Source organism: Coffea arabica, chromosome 1e, assembly GCF_036785885.1.
Source record: "Coffea arabica cultivar ET-39 chromosome 1e, Coffea Arabica ET-39 HiFi, whole genome shotgun sequence".
NCBI lineage: Eukaryota > Viridiplantae > Streptophyta > Magnoliopsida > Gentianales > Rubiaceae > Coffea > Coffea arabica.
This window is the reverse complement of record NC_092311.1, coordinates 820891-845427: the sequence shown is the minus strand read 5'-3', so window position 1 is coordinate 845427 and position 24537 is coordinate 820891. Positions and strand designations below refer to the sequence as shown.

Genomic DNA, 24537 nt, shown 5'->3' with positions numbered 1-24537 from the left:
TAATTTAAGAAATTCGCAACTACGAAAGTCAAATATCCAAAATTTAGGAGCATGTTTAAATTATAATTTTCACAATTCAATGTATCTTATTGTCATAATATATTTTACTCTCACAATCATTCACAAATTATAAAGGGATGTAAAAAATAAATAATTTTTTAATAAAAAATTAATTCAAAGGTAGTTAATTCACACACACATGCACACATATATACATATGTATATATATATTCTCATAATATAAACTAAAATTATAAAAAATTAGGAGGGCTAACTTTGTTTTACACAAATATTTACACAATATGAATTAAAAATTTTTAAAACTTTGGGAAGAAGGGACCTATGGCCCCGATTAGATTTTCAAATGTCAATGCAAACTGCTGTGCACTTGAACCTAGAATAATGGATAACTATGCAATAATGTATTTCTAAATTATAATAAATAGAAATTTGTTTTTCTTGTAGTTTTTGTGATTGTGATCAAATGAGGTATGACTATGCAAGTGTATTTGTTGTCAAATATCATTTTTACTTTTCAAATTTATAGTTTTGTCCGTGATTGTATAGCATTATGATATAGTAGTAATACAAAAGAAATACCATGTAAATGGTGATAGTTTTTTTCAAATAAACAAAGTAGTTTACGAATATTCCTATCTAGTGAGCAAAAGGGCAGTTCGGATATTTAAAAATCTTGCTACACAAACAACAAAAGTAAGGTAGGTTAGTGATATTTTTAAAACTCCAGGGGTGTCAAGCGAAATGAAGAGAAACCTCAAGGGAGGTTTACAATATTGACTTACTGAATACACTTATTTATGCCAATTATACTCTTCATACTAATTATATTTTTAAACTAAATTATTATTTACGCATATTTTAAAACTTCAAATTTAATTGCTATTAGCGAAATTATATTGATGTGTTTTTATACGAGTAGTATTTTTTTATTTTGGATACTACTTTCATTAGAATTTAGTTTAAAAACATTCACCGGAGTTTGAAAGCATCCAGAGAGCACCGATCGATGTATCTTCAAGCGTAAATTGGAATAAATATGCAACTTAATTTTTTAAAAAATGAATTACTACTATATATCCGAAATTTACTTTTTGGATAGTAGGTTTAGTTCATACTATTTTTCATAGTATTTTAAAATATGTAAGTACAAAAAAAAATTAAATTATACCTATAATCATGTATTATACGAGTATATTATGAGTACTTACTAACTAAGGTACTAAGTTTTAATCATTGATAAAACATCTTATCGTTATTTCAAATAAACTTTCTAATACTAGTTTGAGATAAGTTTTAAAGTAAAATAGTACATGCATCCCATAAATCAGTAAATCTTGATTATTAATCAAATTTGCCATGTTATCAGTAATAATTACTATTTATGTATAAAAACTTACTATTACTTGAATTAAACTTGCTATTACTTGAAGTAAAATAGTACATGCATTTGCTAGCCTTTTGCTTTGGCTAATTATAAAATTAGACATAATTGTAGAAACCTCCTATAGGTTTTTGACATATTCATACCGCATTTCCTAACATTTGCAAAACTATACAAAACTCCAAAGACTCTAAGGTTTATAATACAAATTTAATTCCAACGAAGTTTGCTAACATTAAAAAAATTACTTTACATGAGGGAGTGAAGTGAAAAAAATAGGAGTATAATAATATCCCTTAATTGTTTATTCCATAAATATCCCTTATACATGTATGTGAGTTGAATTTGTTTAATAATATAAATAATTTTGGTGTAATGGGCCATTTTTATGTGTAGTTGGAGCATATTTTGCCTGAATAAAGCTATTTCTAAGATTTTGCCTGAATACCTAAATTATATGTGCAGTTGGCGGATTTACCTTTAATATAATAATAATAGTAATTGCAAAACACAACATTATTTCCCTTTCCTTCTATATTCTCTGTTCATGCAGCATTTCCCCTCGACATTTCTCTACTTTTCATTGCTCTCTTATTCATCATGTTAATCCAAATGAATATGTGATTTTATTAGTTTCAAATGGGTAGTTGAATAAAATCAATTAATTAGTGGCTATTAAATGGACAGATTTCGACTACCTATTTATAATTAATTCAATTAGACGTAAATTCAAATTCATTAGTAAGCAAATGAATTTGAATTTGTATACACAATAGGTATATCAAAGTTTTTGCAAAACCATATCTATCCAGTGTTTCCTATTCTTTAATTTTCATTTATTAAAAGTTTTGGAAACAAAATTGGTTTTCAAAACAAAATTGGTTACAGTAAAACAAACTACCAACTATTTATTAAGCACTCATGTGAAAGTATTTTCAAGTACCATTGTCTGCTTGACATTTAAACTAATTTTTTATCATAATTTTTTATTATTACCATACCCATTCGGTGTGTCATAACCAGTGCTCATAATAATTGAAGTTTTTGCACTAGAATACACTATGTCTAACATTAATTGTTGGGGTTAAATGCAATAAAATCATGACTAACTATATACTTAATTGTAGTTTACCCTTTAAACTATAGTAATACACTTTTCCTCCCTTGAATTATTGGCAAAAAAATTTTGGGGTTGTAGAAAGGCATCCTCAAAGTTTCGTAATTTTTACCAATTTGGGACAATTCACGGGAAATGAAGAATTAATCGTTAGAACCAACGGTTTTACCCAACAAAAAATGGATAAAACTGAATGGAGCCATTTTTAACGGAACAATTGCAACAGACAAAAAGCTCAATTCTTCTCCTTCTTCCCTTTGCCTTTCTGCAACCCCAAAATTTTTTTGCCAATCTCTGGAGTTTTAACGACCGTTATACAACTTTCAAAACAAATAAATTCATTTTAAATTTTTATTTGGGATTATTTCATAAACCAAATCGCGGCCACTTTCTGTAAAGTATCACTTTCCCATAAAAGACCAACTGTTTATGGCTTTCCCTCCATTATAAGAATAGAGTACCCATTTTTTCATAAATAAATTTATTTGTCGGATAAAATAAAAATAAATTCATTTTCTAATAAAAGACCAGCTCTTTATGGCTTTTCTCCATTATAAGAACAGAGTATCCATTTTTCCATAAACAAATTTATTTATCGGATAAAATAAAAATAAACCCGTTTTTCAATAAAACACCAATTCTTTATAACTTTCCTCCATTTTAAGAATAGAGTACCCATTTTACCATAAACAAATTTATTTATCGGATAAAATAAAAATAAACCCGTTTTTTGGATAAAACACCAGTTCTTTATGACTTTCCTTCATTATAAGAACAGAGTACCCATTTTTCTATAAAACAAATTTATTTATCGGATAAAATAAAAATAAACCCATTCTCTAATAAAATACCAGTTCTTTATGGCTTTCCTCCATTATAAGAGCAGAGTACCATTTATAGGTAAAATCGTTGGTTCTAACGATCAATTCTTCATTTCCCGTCAATTGTCCTTAATTGGCCAAAATTACGAAACTTTGAGGATGTAATGTGTTTGGGATGAAACTTTGAGGACGAAATTGGCCAACCATCCAAACTTTGAGGAGGAAAGTGCATTTTTTCCTATAAGATATTTAATCAAATATTATTTTCTTGTCTTAATTTTAGTTATGACTATACTACATATTTATTAAATAGACATATCTTTATAATTAAAGTTAATATTTGATATTTTAAGATGCCATATATTTAAATAGATGAAAATTATTTTGAACATAACATATTAAAATAATTTTATTTGTCAATCATTTTGGCCCCCCCCCTCCAAGGAAAAAATCTTGGCTTCGTCACTGCTTAGGAGGAAATTGGGGTCTATTGCTAACAAAAGATTGTGAAAATTTACCTTTATATCCTAATTATTTGGAAAAATCTAATGAACAAAATTTACAAAAAAAACCTTGTTTCTTACCAACAAATTAAGTAACTAATAAAATCACCTGTAATGTTGCTTTAACATATTTAATTTATATTAAATACAAATTTTACCAGTTTCACTTTCGTAAAAATATAAGTGTAACACTTTTTCAATTTTTGTTACAGATTCAGAGTAAAATGCCCATAAATAGCAAGTATTTTGTTGATGTAATACAAAAAATCCATAAAGAGCTTGTATGTTATGGGCGCAATCTTTTTTACTTGCATATATTTAAAATTTGTTAAATGCAAAATCTACTAGTTTCCCTTTCGTAAAAATATAAGTATAATACTTTTTCAATTTTAGTTACAAACATTTATGTATTTTACATAAATATAATGATTCAGAGTAAAATACCCATAAATAGTTAGTGTTTTGTTGATGTAATGCAAAAAACTCATAAAGAGTTGGTATGTTATGGGCAAAAACGTTTTTACTTTCACATATTTAAAATTTGTTAAATACAAAATTTACTAGTTTTCCTTTCGTAAAAATATTAGTGTAACACTTTTTCAATTTTAGTTACAAACATATATGTATTTTACATAAATGTAATGATTCAGAGTAAAATACCCATAAATAGCTAGTATTTTGTTGATGTAATGCAAAAAAATCATAAAGAACAGGTATGCTATGGGCAATATGCTTTTTACTTTCACAAAAATCAGTTTATGTTAAACACAGGACAACCAATTTCCCTTTCGTAAAAATATTAGTGTAACAGTTTTTCAATTTTAGTTTCAAATATTTATGTATTTTACATAAATGTAATGATTCAGAGTAAAATGCCCATAAATAGATAGTATTTTGTTGATGTAATGCCCATAATCGGGAGAATCAATTGGAATTCACTGTTCTTCAGCCTTGGACGCTTTATGTAAAGTAGAGATATTTGTATTCAATTAAATGTGAAACAGGTAACAATCTATCTTCCTACGAACCCAGCTTTCACAAATGTTAATATTTTACTAATATAACAATTAAAATCAATTTTAATAATTCAAATTTAGTAGGTTAGATAAAAGTTGTTAGAAAAGTGAGAAACCAAAAAAAAATAACTCAAATTTATTAAAAGTCTAAAAAGGATTCAGTACTTCAGCTTTAGAAGTCCTCCAAATGACTATATATTAGAACGTCTATAATCAAAATAGATTAGATAATTAAAAAAATTAATATTGATAATTAAAAAACTTAATATTTCAAACATTTATTTTCTTAAGTTTCACTTCTTAAAGGCTCTCAACTTGTTATTCAATAATGACCATATGTTGCTTCAAAGTCAAGCATGGCTGTGTTTAGTACTACTTACGCTTCCTCTTCGGTGTTTTATTCGTAGGCCCATTATATTTATGTTAATTCCGTCACGCCCCAATACATTTCCAGCTTCTGCAGTACGCAACATTTCCCCACCCCCCCAACGGGTTTATAGGTCACCACTTGCTTTTATAGAAATATTCCCTTCATCCTCCGTACATGTCAGCTTTTTTGCTATACTTTACCTTTCCACGTGCTTGCTTCTTTGCCATATTCTTTACCTTTCCACACCTGTTTTGGATTAGCTGAATACACTACAGAATTTACCCGTCTTTGGAGTGTAGCTTGGCAGAGTGAAGCCAGGGATGTTGCTGCGGTATGTTTAGGAGTCAGAGAAAAGGTGTGGAAAGTTGCTGCGGTATGATTGTGGCCACAAATGGTAGGTAAAGTCTGTTGGATAGACACGTGTAAAGGTCTTTTGTGACCTGGAACCTAAAGATTTGTTGGGCATTGAAGTTAAGTGGAAAAGGGATAGGAAAAGTTGAGGGAATTCCAAAGTGTAAAGATGAAATGTGAAGTGCCTAAAATAAACAACTGTCAAAGTGAGAGGGTCGTAAGTGAAAGTAAGGGCAGCAAAAAAGACGCGAAGCTTGGCGGAGAACTTAAACACTGTAAGCATATAAAATGAAGAATTTAATAAATTTAAGCATTAAATTTATAATGAATAAACTATTACTTTATTTTAAATAAGACCCGTAAATCTGGTTTGTTAAATTATACCCATAGTTATTTATTATACAGGTATATTATGAGTACTTACTAACTAAGGTACTAAGTTTTAATCATTAATAAAACATCTTATTATTATTTCAAATAAACTTCCTAATACTACTTTGAGATAAGGTTTTAATGTAAAAATTGTACATGTATTCCAAAAAATGGTAAATTTTGATCCTTAATCATTTTTATTACCATGTTATTAGTAAGAATTACTATTTATGTATAAAAACTTACTGTTATTTGAACTAAACTTACTCTTTTAAAAGTAAGTTTGGGATATAAAGTAGTAATCTATTTATTTAAAAATTAAGTTTAATATTTATTCCAATTTACCTTTTGAGGTATAAAAGTTACTAATTTATTAGGCTTAACTTACTATTTTAGATAGGAAACTTACTTCCATAATTTTAGGTGTTATTCTATTTAGGTGAATAGGTCCAACAATAAATCAAATGATCGTTAAAAGTGCAACAACATGTTATATTAGGTAAAAACTATTTCGCTACCATAACTATCGTTGAGTATATCTATATGTATTGCTGAGGGGGTTTTGGATAAGGAGCTTCCAAAATTGTCAAAAGTTTGAATGCTATTTTAATAGAATTTTACATTTTTATAATTAAAAAATGTTTATCTCTTAACTAATCATGTAACCGCTCCTATAAATCCTATAATCATGCTCATATTTTTCCCACATTTCCCTCACGTTTATTCCACTACCCCATAAAATTCAAACTCCTAAACTTTAACAAACAGATAATAACCACTCCTGTAAAATGATATCTGCAAATTTCAATTCACATCTCACATTTATTACTGACACTTATCATATCACTGATAGTAATAACTAATCGTTAATTTAAGAAATTCGTAACTACAAAAGTCAAATATCCAAAATTTAGTAGCCTGTTTAAATTTCAATTTTCACAATTCAACGTATCTTATTGTCATAATATATTTCACTCTCACAATCATTCACAAATTATAAAGGGATTAAAAAATAAATAATTTTTTAATAAAAAATTAATTCAAGGGTAGTTAATTCACACACACACGCATACATATATACATATATATATATTCTCATAATATAAACTAAAATTATAAAAAAATTAGAAGGGCTAACTTTTTTTTACACAAATATTTACACAATATGAATTAAAATTTTTAAAACTTTGGGAAGAAGGGACCTATGGCACCGATTAGCCCCTATTAGTTTGGGAGTGTTTGGATAGAAGATTTTTCCAAATAATATTTTGCTTACATCATAAACACATTTTTCAACCCACCTTTTTATCTCACATACATCATATCACAAAAAGTACTATCATAATTATTTCAAATAATATTTTAAATAACACTCTATCCAAACAAATTTCAATAGCGTCTTAGTTCCAAACCTGCAAGATTACAAAAGAGAAAATAACTGATCACAAAATGAATTTTACACTATGGTGATCCCACCCAAATGTAGTTATTTCACGTACACACGCACACATATATACTTATATATATTCTCATAATATAAACTAAAATTATAATAAATTTGGAGGACCTGTTTTATTTTACACAAATATTTATATAATATGAATTAAAATTTTTAAAACTTGGGGAGGAGGGCTATGACCTCCATTAGCCCCCATTGGTTCCATTATTGATTTCAATGGCATCTTAATTTCAAACCTACAAGATTACAAAGAAAAAAAATAACTAATCACAAAGCGAATCTCACACCATAGTGATCCCAATGAAATATTTTAAAAAGATTCAGCAAGTTCACTTTAAAAAAAATACAAGTCTTGCTGAACTTTTTTTGTAGTACGAATTCTTCAAAATTCAATAGAATTAATTAAACCACCAATATTAATTTTCATACTAAAAGTTGATTGGTGTAAAAAATATTCGCACCTTTGTACAAGATTATCAAATCAAATGCATAATGTTGGTAAGTATTTCATTTTAAAATCAAATAAAACATGCAATTACATTTATTTCTATCCATATATTATTCATTTTCTAATATAAATTATTATTATTATTTTAAGATCCATCTTCTGCAAAAACACAATTCTTGAATGATTTACAGTTTTTGTCATACTTTGAACTATTGTTAGACAAATCTTAAATTTTAATTATGTTGGTATAATTTTTTTAACTTTTTTCAAATTAAAATGGTATAATTTTTTAATTTATTTTAATAATGTAAGTATCGTGCGTAGCATGGATATTCACACTAGTTGTCCTTGTATGACCGAGCCTGAGAGTTTAAGCATGTTTTGGTTGAATGTTATAATTCAAAATTTGGGTTTGGAGGGAATAGGTTATATCCATTGTAATCAAAACTCAAACAAAAGTGGGGATAAGCCTGATTGTCACAACGAACTATATAAAGTGGATTTTTTTATTTATTTGCACAATGCTACCTTATTTTTACATGCATCAGAATGGATTGATTACAAGTTGCATTTGCTTGCCTTTTGCTAGAATTTTGGCTAATTAACAAATTATACTAATTGTAGAAAAGTAAGTTTGTAATCATTTTCAATTTTTGAAAAATTTGAAAATTTGGATAACGATAACAACAAATTTTCCTAGTTACATGTAGAATATCACTTGTTTCAATATCACAATTTTTATAACTTAACACCTATGAATATAATAACATAAAATTATTGTTTTATAATACGATAAAATTTTATTATTTTCTAAGGTTATGTGAAAGGCCAAAATATTTTTCACAAAATATTTTAAAATATATAAGTACAGAAGAATATTAAATTATACATATAATCATGCATTATACAAGTATGTTACGAGTACTTACTAACTAATGTACTAAATTTTAATTATTTATAAAAATTTTATTGTTATTTCAAATAAGCTTCCTAGTATTCATTTGGTATAAGCCATAAAGGATTGAGTGATTTGAGTCAGCTGCTTCTGTATTAATTTTGACTGTGGTTAACAAACTCAATGATTTAGTCCGTCTGACTTAGGTTAGTGGGAAAATGGGTCACAGTTGGCTGGAATAAAATTGTAATAAACCCATTTTTCAATAAAAAAAAATGAACTTTGTATGACTTTTCTCCATTATAAGAACAGAGTACCCATTTTCCTAAAAAAAAATTATTTATCAGATAAAATAAAAATAAACCCATTTTTCAATAAAATCCTAACTCTTTATGCCTTTCCTCTATTATAAGAACCGTGTACCCATTTTGCCATAAACAAATTTATTTATTGGATTAAAAAAATTTATTTATCAAAAAAATAAAAATGAACCCGTTTCTCAATAAAACATCAGCTCTTTATGGCTTTCCTCCCTTATAAGAAAAGAGTATCCATTTTGCCATAAACAAATTTGTTTATCGAATAAAATAAAAATAAACTCTTTTTTCAATAAAAAACCAGTTCTTTATGACTTTCCTTCATTATAAGAATATAGTACCCATTTTTCTAAAAAAATTATTATTTATCGAATAAAATAAAAATGAACCCGTTTTTAAATAAAACACAAGCTCTTTATAGTTTTCCTCTATTATAAGAATAGAGTACCCATTTTTTCATAAATAAATTTATTTATCAGATGAAAAAATAAATATATTTTTCAATAAAACACCAGTTCTTTATGGTTTTCCTCCGTTCACTACAACAAAAAAGGGTATTAGCGACAACAACTTTAGCAAGAAGTAGAAAGCTTGACGCTCTTAAGAGGCTTATAGCAAAGAAAAGGACAATACCTCACCAAAAATTGGAGCCATCATATACTCTGCGAGGGCAAGGACTTTTCTCGCTTAAAATTCTCGCCAAAAGGAGCGCGGAAAGCTTCCCTCCAAATACTGATTCTAGTGGGCCAAAGTTTCTATGTTATTGGTGAGAAATCATGGGTGCTTTTTTGTGAAAATTTCAAAATTTTGCTCCCTTCCAATTTTTAGCAGAGCCGCGCATTGAAAATTTTTTAACCATTCCCGGCACAGCACTTGTCAAGCCTAGCACCACATGAATTCCAAGCCTTCCATACTTGCCAGGCTACTTTCCCAAATATTGTTCTCAGATCAGAGCCCTCGAAAGTTCAATCGCAACCTCCCCTGCACCTTTCTCCTTCTATCTCTCTTTCCCTCTCTATCAATTTTCAGTTTCCCGTAGACATATGGTTCCCCTCTTCCTCTCTAGCATCCAGATCTGAATTTATACAATCATGGACACACTTTAAAGACCCTTCCGATGCAATGGCAGACTTCAAGGAAAAGGGACAGTGTAGGTTTTTAATATGTTATTTTCATCTCTGTTTTGTCAATTGCCTTTTTCTTGCATGTTTGGTCAATTTAACAATCGCAAGATAAACTTTTTGAAATTGTAGGCTTCTACTTCAGTGGATTAGAGTGAATGGGCATCTCAGTTGGAGTAGAGAAAGGGGTCTTACTGGAAGGCAAAATGAAAACGGCCCGTCAAAATTTCAGATCTAAGATTTCAGGTAGTCTCCAACATATTTTCATACTAGAATTCTTCCTTCCACGATTTGATTTTTCCCCTCCTTTGTCGTATTGTTCAATCTCCTCTCTTTACCACTCTCGTTTCCATTCCTCCGTACCTCTCGTTGCCCAGCCCTAATTGTCCCCTTTTGTTGTCCCAAACCCCCTGTATCTTACACAATTTTTGAATGCTAAACACTGATTATGACGTGTTCTAAGATTTAAGCCTTATTTATTCGGTGACTTATCTGAAATTTTGGATGACTTTCTACTCCGGTTGGTGATTAGGATTGATGGTGTAGGTGATTTTGCTTGTCTTTGGACTGGTTTGTGGTGGTTCATCATTATCTATTGTTTTGTGTTTCGGTGTTGTAGGACCATTCATGAAGCATATTTTTTCCCTTCCTTTGGGTTAATTCTAATGCTTTCATTGCGTTGCATGTGATTCTCTTAGGTGATAACTTCTCCTCCTCCTGAATGTTTGTGCAAGTTTTAATGCCTTTGGTCTTTTTGCTTTTTGATGATTTAATTTTTTGTTTATTTCTTAACTAAAGATCTAGTAAATAGAATATAGTTTTCTTTTAAGTGAACATACTGGACAAAAATAATAAGGATTAAAAAAAAAGGATCTCATTGGCTATTTGCACCTTGGAAGCCTTGTTGGTAGTAAAATCTAATTCCTTTTTCCAAGTTCATTTCATGCTTTCCAAGTCCGAAAGTTACGCTTGTTTAGCTACTTCTCAATTTTGAATGAGTGAATGCATTTACTATTTTTGTGTTGAAGGAAACAGCCTTGGCGTTACTTTACGATTGGTTTCATGTCAATTGGGGTCATAATGATTTCTTCATCTTAAGTACATGCTACCAACTTGTAGTTTGAAATTCAGTTCACATTTTGTACTTGTGGTTAATAAAAGTGATCCTTAGCATTTCTTTTAAAGTCCCTCATTTTCATTTCTTTTCATGCAACAATATGAGGATCAATGTCTTAGTTGATATATGTAGGCTAATGCAGGTTTAATTTATCTAACTACCAATGTAAATTTCTGTTTAATAATTTTTTTTCCATTGGACTCTGTAGGTTGATGGTGGATTGTAGTAAACCTGGCTATGAAGCTCTTACAAGCTACTTCGATTATGGACTTCGCCAATTAATGCAAACATGATACTCATTGTATATCGGTACATCGTCTATCTTAGCATTTGTTATCCCTGGCAATTTTGGTTGTACATATTAAAGCCTAATTAGGATTTGATTTGAGTATCTTTGTGCTTTGTACTGTTGATAGTATTGGTTGTAATATATTGTTGCTCGTTTTGTATTTGTAATGACAAATTGGTTTGTTATTTCGTATAAAATTTTTGCTATATCTCAATATTGACATTAATGATACCTCTTGCTAGAAAAATGGTTGAAAAAAAAAAAGTAGCAACTACAGTCACAAAGCTGCTTTTGGCAACTTTCTTGCAAGAAAATCATTTAGTTGCATTTGATCGTCTTTGGTAAGGGGTCGATGGTTTCTAATTAAAGAAGTTACTTGTTTATGACAAAATGGGCACTCTTTTCTTATAATGGAAAAAAGTCATAAAGAATTGGTGTTTTATTGAAAAATGAGTTTATTTTTATTTTATCCGATAAACAAATTTCTTTTTGCTTTCAAAATAGGTACTCTGTTTTTATAATGGAGGAAAATCATAAAGAGCTGATGTTTTATTGAAAAAATGGGTTTATTTTTATTTTATCTGATAAATAAATTTGTTTATGGAAAAATGGGTACTCTGTTCTTAAAATGGAGGAAAGTCATAAAGAGCTGATCTTTTATTGAAAAACGGGTTTATTTTTATTTTATCCAATAAATAAATTTATTTATGAGAAAATGGGTACTCTGTTCTTATAATGGAGGAAAGCCATAAAGAGCTGGTCTTTTATTAGAAAATGAATTTATTTTTATTTTATTCAATAAATAAATTTAGTTATAAAAAAATGGGTACCCTGTTCTTATAATAGAGGAAAGCCATAAAGAGCAGGTCTTTTATGGGAAAGTGATACTTTACACAAAGTGACCGCGATTTGGTTAATGAAATAATCCCAAATAAAAATTTAGAATGAATTTATTTATTTTGAAAGTTGTATAACGGTCGTTAAAACTCCAGAGATTGGCAAAAAAATTTTGGGGTTGCAGAAAGACAGAGCGAAGAAGGAGAAGAATTGAGCCTTTGTTCGTTGCAATTGTTCCATTAAAAATGGCTCTATTCGGTTTTACCCATTTTTTGTTGGGTAAAATCGTTGGTTCTAACGATCAATTCTTCATTTCCCGTCAATTGTCCTTAATTGGCCAAAATTACGAAACTTTGAGGATGCAATATGTTTGGGGTGAAACTTTGAGGATGAAATTGGCCAACCACCCAAACTTTGAAGATGAAAAGTTCATTTTTTCCTATAAGATATTTAATCAAATGTTATTTCTTATTTTAATTTTAGTTATGACTATACTACATATTTATTAAATAGACATACTTTTATAATTAAACTTAATATTTGATATTTTAGGATGCCATATATTTAAATAGATGAAAATTATTTTGAACATAACATATTAAAATAATTTTATTTATCAATCATTTTGGCCCTCCCTCCAAGAAAAAAATCTTGGCTTCGTCACTGCCTAGGAGGAAATTAGGGTCTATTGCTAACAAAAGATTGTGAAAATTTACCTTTACATCCTAATTATTTGGAAAAATCTAATGAACAAATTTTGCAAAAGAAACCTTGTTTCTTACCAACAAATTAAGTAACTAATAAAATCACCTTTAATATTGCTTTAACATATTTAATTTATGTTAAATACAAATTTTACCAGTTTCTCTTTTGTAAAAATATAAGTGTATCACTTTTTCAATTTTAGTTACAAACATTTATGTATTTTACATAAATGTAGTGATTCAGAGTAAAATGCCCATAAATAGCTAGTATTTTGCTGATGTAATGCAAAAAAATCCATAAAGAGCTGGTATGTTTTGGGCGCAATCTTTTTTACTTTCACATATTTAAAATTTGTTAAATGCAAAATCTACTAGTTTTCCTTTCGTAAAAGTATACTTTTTCAATTTTAGTTACAAATATTTATGTATTTTACATAAATGTAATGATTCAGAGTAAAATATCCATAAATAGTTAGTATTTTGTTGATGTAATGCAAAAAACTCATAAAGAGCTGGTATGTTATGGGCAAAACTTTTTTACTTTCACATATTTAAAATTTGTTAAATACAAAATTTACTAGTTTTCCTTTCGTAAAAATATTAGTGTAACACTTGTTCAATTTTAGTTACAAGCATTTATATATTTTATATGAATATAATGATTCAGAATAAAATGCCCATAAATAGCTAGTATTTTGTTGATGTAATGCAAAAAATCATAAAGAGCAGGTATGTTATGGGCAATATGTTTTTTACTTTCACAAAAATCAGTTTATGTTAAATACAGGACAATCAATTTTCCTTTCGTAAAAATATTAGTGTAACAGTTTTTCAATTTTAGTTACAAATATTTATGTATTTTACATAAATGTAATGATTCAGAGTAAAATGTCCATAAATAGATAGTATTTTGTTGATGTAATGCCCATAATCGGGAGAATCAATTGGAATTCACTGTTCCTCAGCCTTGGACACTTTATGTAAAGTAGAGATATTTGTATTCAATTAAATGTGAAACGAGCAATAGTCTATCTTCCCACAAACTCAGTTTTCACAAATGTTAATATTTTACTACTATAACAATTAAAATCAATTTTAATAATTCAAATTTAGTAGATTAGATAAAAGTTGTTAGAAAAGTGAGAAATCAAAAGAAAAATAACTCAAATTTATTAAAAGTCCAAAAAGGATTCAGTACTTCAGCTATAGAAGTCCTCCAAATGACTATATATTAGAACGTCTATAATCAAAATAAATTAGATAATTAAAAAACTTAATATTTCAAACATTTATTTTCTTAAGTTTCACTTCTTAAAGGCTCTCAACTCCTTATTCATTAATGACCATATGTTGTTTCAAAGCCAAGCATGGCTGTGTTTAGTACTGCTTACGCTTCCTTTTCGGTGTTTTATTCTTAGGCCCTTTATATTTATATTAATTTCGTGACACTCCAACACATTTCCAACTTCTGCAGTACGCAACATTTCCAAACCCCGGTTATAGGTCACCACTTGCTTTTGTAGAAATATTCCCTTCTTGGTCCGTATATATCAGGTTGCAACGTGCTGCCTTCTCTGTCATATGCTTTACTTTCCACACTTGTCTTGAATTATCCGATTACACTACAGAATTTAACGTGAAGCCGGGGGGCAAATTGCAAAAAGTGGAAATACTTGGAAGTGTAAAAAGTTGTGTGGAAAATTTTCATTCCCGCAAGTGTTAGCCTCCACACATTTTGCTGCCCTTAGTTGCCAAAGTTGAACCATATCCTTCCTTGTCTCATCGCAGAAAGCATCCCCCCATCACCATTGCAGAACACTTTCATCCTAATTCCAATCCCAAGCGAGAAAAAATGGCTGATGCTGCTGTTAGTGCTACTATTCAGGTTGGGTTGCAGACGGTTGTTTCCCTTGCCGCTGATCATGTTAATCTGGTTCGTGAATTCCCAACGGAGCTGGAGAGACTCAACGATTCTGCTGAAATGATCCGAGGCTTCTTGGCCGGTGCTGATGAGGAAATGCATAGCCATGATCCGAAGCTTGTTGGGGTACAAAAGTGGCTCAAGCAGCTGGAAGAAGAGGTTTTCAAAGCTGACAATGTGCTGGACGAGCTCAACTATGAAAATCTTCGTCGGAAGGTGAAGTATCAAAATCAACTCACGAAAAAGAAGGTATTCTTCTGCTTTTCATTCTTTAATAAAATTGGTTTTCGTTGGAGGTTGGGTTCAATGATCAGGGAGATCAACACGAACCTTCAAAGGATCCATCGGGATGCCGAAGGTTTGGGACTGGCCTACAAGCACCAAGTTGAAGTAGCATTCGCTACTATAGCAGCTGGAGCCACAACAAGCCGACAGACCGACTCTACTATTGTTCGAAGAGATGTCCTAGGAAGAGACGAGGATGAATCAGAAATAGTTAAGAAGTTGTTGACCGAAACTGAAAGTGTTATTTCAGTTATTCCCATAACTGGCATGGGTGGTTTAGGCAAAACAACTCTAGCTAAAGCCATTTACAAAAATGAGCAAATTGTTGGGCATTTTGACCAAACAATGTGGGTTTGTGTGGCTGAAAAAGTAGATAGAATTGAGGTGGTCTTCAAAATGATTCTAGAATCGTTAATAGGAGGAAAGGTTGAAGGGGATCGTAGGGAGGTAATAGTTCAAAAAATTCAGCATGAACTCAAGGAAAAAAGATATTTCCTTGTTCTTGATGATTTGTGGAATGATCAAGAAGTATTGTTGGATGACTTTTTCAGCACTTTGGCGGGACTCAATGCTAAGAAAGGGAGCTGGTGTCTTGTTACCACTCGTCTGCAAGAAGTGGCAACTATTCTGTCTAGACATCCGCCGATCAATTTTACTCGCCATGAGATAGGAAGGCTATGCAATGATGACTGCTGGTCTATCATGAAAAAATGGGCAAATGTGGCGGAAGAAGTACCAAAAGAATTGGAAGACATAAGGGAGCAAGTTTTAAGAAGATGTGATGGTCTACCTCTGGCAGCAAAGTTAATCGGAGGTTTGTTATCTAAAAAGAGAAAAGAGGAGTGGCTATCTATTTTGGAGGAGAGTCTCTTGAATGGAGATCAAGGTGGGATTGAGCAAATAATTAAGGTGAGTTTCGATCATCTGTCACCTGCACCGGTTAAGAAATGTTTTGCATATTGCTCAATTTTTGATCAAGATACTAAATTGGAACAAGATCTACTAGTTGAGCATTGGATGGCTGAAGGCTTTCTTCAACCGGATTCCCAAAATGAAAGAACGATGGAGAAAATAGGATATGAGTATCTGAGAACTTTGCTGCAAACTTCCTTATTGGAAGAAGTTAAAGAGGAGTGGAGAACATGGTATAAAATGCATGATCTTGTGCACGATTTTGCAAAATCAATTTTGAATCGTAACAGCAGCAATCAGGACCGTTACCTTGCGGTATACTCACCCGAAAGAATCAATGAAAAATCATCAGCATCACTTCGCACATTATTTCTGGAGGGTGGCATAGCTGATGATATGTTATCAAAGCTCAAATACTTGCATGTCCTAAAATTGTTTGGAGCAGATGTCAAAGAGTTGCCGACCTCCATTGGCAAACTAATACATTTACACTTACTCGACATTTCAGGTTCTTGGATTACAACTTTGCCAGAATCTCTTTGCAAACTTTATAGTTTGCAAACACTAAGAATTGACGCGCTTGAAAAAGGTTTTCCAAAGAAGATGAGCAATTTGATTAGCTTGAGACATCTTCACTATTATGATACTGGACGCGAAATCCAAATGCCATCCAGGATTGGACGATTGACTTGTCTTCAAACGCTAGAGTTCTTTAGCATAGGTCGTCAAAAGAAAGGTCGTGGTATCCAAGAGCTTGGAACCTTGGAAGATCTTAAAGGCTCCTTGGAGATCAGAAATCTTGAATTAGTAAATGGCAAAGATGATGCTGAACTGGCGAACCTATCTAAAAAGCCAAATATGTATCGGCTGGTATTTGAGTGGGGCAATAGGGATCGGGAAAGTAATAATTGTGATGAAGATGTTTTGGAAGGCCTCCAACCTCACCCAAATTTAAAAGAGTTACAAATTTTGAAGTTCATGGGTGATCAGTTTCCACAATGGTTCATGAATTTGACATTGACATCACTGGCGGAGTTGCGTGTGGAGGATTGCACAAGATGCAGAGAACTCCCTGCACTAGGACAGCTGCCATTCCTCAAGCGCCTCTATTTGACTAGATTGGAAAACACAACATGCATTGGGCTTTCATTCTACAGTAGCACTATTAGCAGACAAACATTCTTTCCAGCCCTTAAAATTCTCTCTCTTGAAAGCATGAAAAATTTGGAAGAGTGGAAGGACACACACGAAATGAGGTCAACCGCTGACGTGTTTCCCGTGCTTGAAAAGTTATCTATTAGTGACTGCCCCCAGCTGACCACCATTCCAACTCCAAGTCGTTTCCCAAGTCTTGATGTATTGAACATTAAAAAAAATTGCCATGTTTTGCTGGCAGAAAAGGTTTTGAGCAATATAGCCAATCTCTCGTCCCTTGAATTAAGGGGTCGTCAAAGCATCAAGTCTCTAAAAATAGTGAAACGACCAGAGAGCAGCTTGAGAATTAATGGCTGTGACAGTCTACCCACTGACATGCTTGAGCGACTCTGTCTTTTTCCAACTCTTCAGCATGTAAAATTGATGATTGCCAAAAATATAACAACATTTAGAGGAATGAGTTGCGCCGCATGTCTTAAGAGATTGGAAGTCACTTTATGTGAGAATTTACGGGAGTTGCCAGATGATCTCTATCAATTTCAAGCTTTAGAGCACTTGAAGATACGGGGTTGCCCGAGAATTGATTCATTTGGATATCCAAATCCTAAAAATTCATTTGGACAGAAAAGCCTCCTTAAGTCTCTTAAGCAATTTACTGTCGATGATTGCGATGCATTAACAAGATTACCAGTGGAGATGTTCGAGTCCTGTACGTCTCTCCGAAAGCTGAAATTGTTCGATTGCCGCAGTCTGGTCTCCTTTCCCCTTGATTTGCGACGATTCCCTTCTCTCGAGTGCTTCTCATTATACGGGTGTTCCAACTTGATTACTGAGATGCCTAGTGGATTTGGCTATCTTACCAGCTTAAGGGAAGTGTACATTGGTCCCTTCTCAGATGACTCTGTAATCGAATTTGATTGGGCTGGATTAGCATCTTCATCATCACTCCGACACGTGTCTTTAGGTGGGATGTTTGACACGAAATCTCTGCCACATCAGCTTCAAGACTTGACTACCATCACATCACTATCTCTAAAACACTTCGGAGCAATCGAAGCCTTACCAGATTGGCTTGGGAACCTCGTGTCTCTTGAAGACCTAATCCTATCATGGTGCCCAAAGCTTGAATATTTACCCTCCACAGCTGCCATGGAACGCCTCAAATTAAGACGTCTGGAAATTCGTGATTGTCCTCTATTAACCGAAAGATGCACTCCTCAAAGCGGCTCCGAGTGGCCCAAGATCTCTAATATTCCAGAGCTTAAAATTGATTAAAAGTCGTGTGTTCTTCTCTCCTTTTTTCCTTCTATTTTGTCCTGTGTTTCTTTAACTGATTTTGTTCCACCTTTTGTCTTGATTTTTAGTTTTAAGTTAGTTACTATTGCATTGCCATCTCCTATAAAAATAGGTGCAGGTGTTGATTCTTTGTTGCTCTTTTTTGAAAATGTAGTTATTGTCTGCATTTACCTTGTGCATGTTCTCTTTTCTTCTGCATTTTCTCATTTCATCTTAAGTTTCCTCCTTTTTGCTGCTGCTTGCTGTTCTTGATGGTGCGTGTGTTCTTCTCTCTTTTTTTCCTTCTATTTTGTCCTGTGTTTCTTTAGCTGTGTTTGTGTTTAATCTATTTTGTTCCATCTTTTGTCTTAGTTTTTAGTTTGTAGTTGGTTACTATTCCATTGCCATTTCCTATAAAAACAAGTGCAGGTGCTGAATCTTTGTTGATGTTGTGAGTCCTCGAAATTTTACTTGTTTTTATAGCACTTATTTAAATTTACTTGCCTTAAATTCTTGGTTGTTTTAATGATTGAATCATGATTTTTCTTTTATTATATTATTTAATTTGGTGCATGTTAAGTTTCATAGTACACTAGTGTGATCGACTAGTGAGGTGTGTGCAATAAATTTCACTGCAAACTTTTGATTAATTGCTTCTCATTATTGGATATTGCTGTTCTTCACCATCTTATTCTATCCGTATTTGTCCCACACTCTTTTTCTCTGTAAATATCTATTCCTCTACTTCTTTTGGAGAAGATTACTCTCTCTTTCAATTTATAAACTAATTCTTGTCATTAACAAAGTAGAGTTATGAGCAATTTGAAAGACGACAAAAATTGTGGATTTCATCTGCCTTTTTGAACCATCAAAAGGATGAATAAACATGGTAAAATATACTACTATATATGAACTTGCTGACTGTTTGCCCACAAAATTCACTAACATTGCAAGCGTAAACATGGTATGTTCTTTTTTTTTTTTTTTTTTTTTGTTACTGATATTTCCAAACAACATTAAAACCAATGAAACAGCAATTTGGGAAGAACATTACAATTTTTGTTTTTACCGCTGGCATTTAATAGATGGATATGTTCTTAATATTCACTGTTATCTCTCTGTAAGCCTCTGCATTATGATTGCCATAAAATTAGCTCAATGTCGATCAAGTTGAAATTGTTTGCAGAGGAACTAGGCTGCTGCTCAAACTATAAATTCTTATCATCCTTTAAAATTTTTAAAATTCAGATACTAGCTACTTTTCTATTTTGTGAATTGGATTGATAATATTATGGCGTTGTAGGCCACAAGTGTCAGTGAAGCAGCAAGCAGTGATAGTGCCGAAAACATTGCGAAAGGCTCGAAAGTGTGCTTAAGGCAAAGTCAGCCTGGAACCTCTAAAGCATCTTATTGCACTTTTCACATTCTCCAACTGCAACATCTAAAGCATCTAAGGCTGTGGTTTCCAATCATTTTTGAAGAAAGATGAGGAGGTATGTGGTTTGGAAATTTCTCCACCCAACTTACTTGTAGTACAAGGGAATTGGTCCAAGTTTGCAAGTATGTTTGAGACATGGAATTGTGCCTAAATGCAGGTTGGTATCTGCGCTAGTAAGTGTTCTTTATGGCTTAATCAATGGAATATAACTTGATTTTTGCTCTTTAGGATTTTGAGTGATAAATTGTTGCACGAGTTACCTGACCAAACCTTTCTATGGCTCATATTTCTACTTAATGTCATAACTGAAGCAGAACTGTGATGTAATATTGTTATTTTTTTTCCAGAATTTGTTTAGGAAGCAGAGTACATGTTTTTTTGGACAAAGAACACCAACGTTCCCATGTTGTTCTTATGAGAATGTCAAGAGGGAGGAGTTATTTTCGCTTATCAGTCAGATTTTGAAGATGGAAGGTAGTTATCTGTGATTTTTCCCACCAGAATGCCATATATTGCTCAGAATGTGGAAATGAAGGTAAAAAATGTTGACTGCATGTCTATTGGCCTGTTTCAATGGCTTTTCTTTTTTGTTTTTTTTAATCTATTTTCTGGAAGTATTTAACAAAATAAATCAAATATTGAACCTTTTCTCCTTGTAGCATGCTGAAAACAGAGTGGCTTGTGCCACGCTTGTAGAAAGTAGTATGGATTGAGAAGAGTTGGAGAAGAGCATGGTAGCTGGTACTGGAGAGCTATCAAGGTACAAGACTTGCTTGAAGAAAACTGGACGGGCTAATACTTTAGTTTCAGAGGTGACAAGATTTGATGGAAAGAAGTTAGACATTGTAGACAGCATTGGTGATCGTTTGGATGACATAAACGAAGCATGCGATTGCAGTGTCAGTCATTCATTTGGATGGAATCAGTTCAAAGTTTTGGTGCTGCAATTGCGGCGGCAAAAATTTCTACATTCTCGTTCAAAGGTTCCCGCCAGATCTTGCAAGGCCTTTGTAAATTGGACTACAGGTTATACCTTTCCACTCAAGAACAAGAGAGACTCATGATACAACTGTGCTAACAGTTAGTCATTACTTTATTTTCAGGAAGAATCACAAGGACAATTTATGCAAATTCGATTGACTTTTGCTACCATTACTTCCTTCTGGGTTTGTTAATGCTCTGTTTTTTAGCCTTTCATTTTTGGTTATCTAGTAGATTGGTGATTTTTCCATCCTACTTGCATAAGGACTTGCTCATGATAAAATATTTATAGAAATATCTATTTTAGCATTTTAGACAAATGTCTCACGGGCTATGTTGGAACATGTAGGAAGCAGTGGTTTCAAGCAAAAGTGTATGGATGGTGATGTGGTAGAGAATTGTTCTCTTAAGGAGTGAAGATCAATCTTCTAGGAAGCAATATGTGACAGAGTAGATGAAGAGGTACGTACTCTCAATGAATTAAATTTGAAGGCCTACAATGTTTCTGTTGCTGTTGCCTTAACTTCAAATCAATCACATACAAAAGCTATGCTCTGAATTTAGTATGCTTTTTTTATGATGTAATTCTGCTTAATATTTGCTCTTTAGAAATTTTTGTAATACATTCTTCTTAAGTTTTGATGGTTCAACGTGGCTAATTTTACACTTAATATTACCGTAAGGTAACATGGTGATGTTTTTTTCCTGAATCTATTTAGGAAGCAGATATCATCTTGTTGGAAAAAGAACAACATGGTTCCCTGTCGTTTTTTGTGAGAATGTCAAAAGGAAGAAATTAATGTCACTGAGCAGGAAGGTTTTGCAGATGAAGATGGTTACCAATTACAGTTATTTTGCTCATTAATTTGCACTAGCATTGAAAGTATTATGTTCTGTAGTGCTCGGAATGCAGAAATGAAGCTAATGATTTGGCTAAACTTTTTGTTAGCCTGTTTCGATTTTTTTTCTTTATCTATCTTCTGGAAATGTAATTTGGTTCAGAAGAAGAGAAGATTTGATGATGGAAGCTAGATGTTGAAGATAGCAGTAACAGTCATTGGGAAAGCAAAAGCAAAGCATGTAGTGGGATGGCAGAAATTCAAAGATTATGTGCTGCAAGAATATGTATTCACATGCAAGGGTTTCTAAGTCCTCATTCAAAGGTCCCGATGCACATCCCAGATCTGCTACTCTTATGCACTCTGCCTCTGCTAGGTAAACTTGACAAAACTCCTGAATGCTCCGATTGAGTGCATGGTTGACATTCATAAACACTAATCTCTGAAGGGTAGAAACTCATTTAGAGATCAGTCACAGAATTATATATAGCATAGCTTTCCTCTGATATGTATCACTTACTTGAAATGCTGAATTTTTGGCATAGCTTTCCTCATCTTCCCCTCCTTTCGTGTGAAGAATTTGTTCCATTTCCAGTACCTTGCTGCTATTCTGCAATTTGGAGTTATGTTAAAGGTGAGGAGGGTAAGGGTAGCAGTAGTAACAATCTAGCTATTGCTATACATGTCAAGGACAAGGGTACTTTGAAGTTGGCAGGAAATAAAATGAGAATTGATCAGAAACAATATTCATCAGTAGTTAAGGGAATATTGAAAGGCTTAAACTACAATCAAACTCAATGTGTAAATAAGATATTAAGCTACATTAGTACTATGCTTGACCAGTGAAATGATTTTGAGCTGAACTACATATGAAAGTCACTAGAAATACTTGTGGGATGTCAAACATCTTCTCTTTTAACCTGCTTTACTCTCTGAAATAAGCATTTGCCAAGCATCATTATCATTCAACATATGACTAAGTATATATGCTGCTCATGTTCTTCCTAAGCATGCTAGTTTCGTCAACCGATCAAAATGTGTGGGAGCATGATGCTCCAACTTAACTGTTTTTGCTCCTTCTATCCAACCTTAATTGATGGTAAACTCTAAAAACTAATATATCAAGATAACTTCACCAAATGAAAATCTCGTAAGATGAGAACAATTGGAACAAACCTATTCAGAAAGTCAAATTAATCAGCAGTCACTATTTTACCAGAAAGGAATTGAAAATACCACTAGATTGGCTTACTTCTGTCTCTTTATTATGATAGAAGACACCACATTCTTGACCAACTTAGGAGTTCGATGATTTCCTTTGGGTTAATCTAAAATTCCTTACTAGTTTTGTTCATGTTACCTCCGTTTTGCAGCAATGACACCCCGAGAGGCACACATATATGCGCTGTTTGGTTAGTTGTTGATGGGGTGTTTCTACAAAAACTGTACATATTAATCGTTTGCATCAGCAACAAAATTCAATCGATATTTCTTCATTCAGTGTTCAGAGAAGTGATCTAGCCTTTTAGCCAATTAACAAATTTTGATTTCTTGAACAAAGTATATGAATGTGACAAGCCTGAGACAAAGTATATTTCTTCCCCACTGCCCTAATGCAAATATAATACATAAAATCACAAAACGAAATATAAGGAAAAAAATCCTTTTAGATAAGAAAAAATGCAGCATCCACCAGTAGACATAAGGCAGAAAGAAAGCCAAAACTGGTACAGAGATAACTTGTACAATAGTGCTGACATACTAAGCCAAAAGCTTAGGGACAATCACACACATCAGTTAATATTCGTGGGAGCCACCCCAAGTCAAAGACGCAATATGACTATGTAACAATCTCATTGAATATTGTCCACGAAATTGGAAAACAAACTTCTTCAAGAAAAAAAAAATTGCTACTAATTGTTCAACCAAATGCTATGGTAAACAATGCTGATAAGACTGAAAAAGGAAAAAATAGAGAGAGAGAGAGAGAGAGAGAGAGAGAGAGAGAGAGAGAGAGAGAGAGAGAGATAAAGAAAAGATGGCATGACTCAAGCTGCGGCTAAAAATGCGAAGCATAAGGTTGGAGAAAAAGAAAAAGAAATCAAAAGAAAGAAAATAAAAGAAAAAGATGAAGAAAGTAAGTACTTGCCTTTGAAAGTATAAGAACTGCAAAATCAAAGCAAATACAATATTGGATTTAAAATCTCAACCTAGAACATTAGTAAATTGCAGAAATAATAAAAACAAAAACTATTTTAGATTAAGAAATCAAACCTGCGCATATGGTTTAGGCACAAAACTGAACTTTATTGGAAGAATTTGAGAGATTAATGGTGAGATGATGAAGGGAGGAATGATTGGTGTGAGAATTCATTGAAGGAAAGTAGGTAAAAATTATCTAGGAACAAAAGAATGGAAGAAGTCTTGACTGTTGAGCTTGCTGATCAGTAGTAATAATTGGGCTAGGTTGCACCTTCCAAGACTCTCGAATATATTATCATTTCAATGCATAGTTGTGCTGGTGTTAAATATTTTAGAAAGTTTAACTCATATAACCATTTGAGGCTGGTGATCATAAAACATTGATGAATG

The 24537-nt window shown here is 32.2% G+C and overlaps 1 protein-coding gene and 1 long non-coding RNA gene across 9 annotated transcripts; both read left to right on the top strand.

Annotated features, from left to right (window-relative positions):
- The first annotated feature begins 9741 nt into the window (after positions 1 to 9741).
- On the top strand, positions 9742 to 11824 carry LOC140020974 (uncharacterized). Its single transcript, XR_011824937.1, has 3 exons — positions 9742 to 10221; positions 10325 to 10438; positions 11518 to 11824. It is a non-coding gene; the product is annotated as an uncharacterized lncRNA (long non-coding RNA).
- Positions 11825 to 14298: 2474 nt separating this feature from the next.
- LOC113697721 (disease resistance protein RGA2-like) lies at positions 14299 to 22499 on the top strand. Of its 8 annotated transcripts, none has more exons than XM_072050171.1 (7): positions 14299 to 18689; positions 19991 to 20180; positions 20473 to 20660; positions 20785 to 21151; positions 21229 to 21291; positions 21463 to 21568; positions 21826 to 22499. In XM_072050171.1, the coding sequence occupies exon 1, from the start codon at positions 14992 to 14994 to the stop codon at positions 18685 to 18687; it is 3696 nt and encodes a 1231-aa protein (XP_071906272.1). In that variant the 5' UTR covers positions 14299 to 14991; the 3' UTR covers positions 18688 to 18689; positions 19991 to 20180; positions 20473 to 20660; positions 20785 to 21151; positions 21229 to 21291; positions 21463 to 21568; positions 21826 to 22499. The 8 variants fall into 8 exon arrangements, with proteins under 8 accessions (XP_071906272.1, XP_071906266.1, XP_071906263.1 ...); XM_072050165.1 differs by having other exon boundaries at positions 19991 to 20282; positions 21456 to 21568; XM_072050162.1 differs by having other exon boundaries at positions 14299 to 18692; positions 19991 to 20282; positions 21456 to 21568.
- The last annotated feature ends 2038 nt before the right edge of the window (positions 22500 to 24537 follow it).

Bases quoted from the DNA above. Each gene is read 5' to 3' on its own strand.
- LOC113697721 (XM_072050171.1), top strand. From the start codon at position 14,992: ATGGCTGATGCTGCTGTTAGTGCTACTATTCAGGTTGGGTTGCAGACG.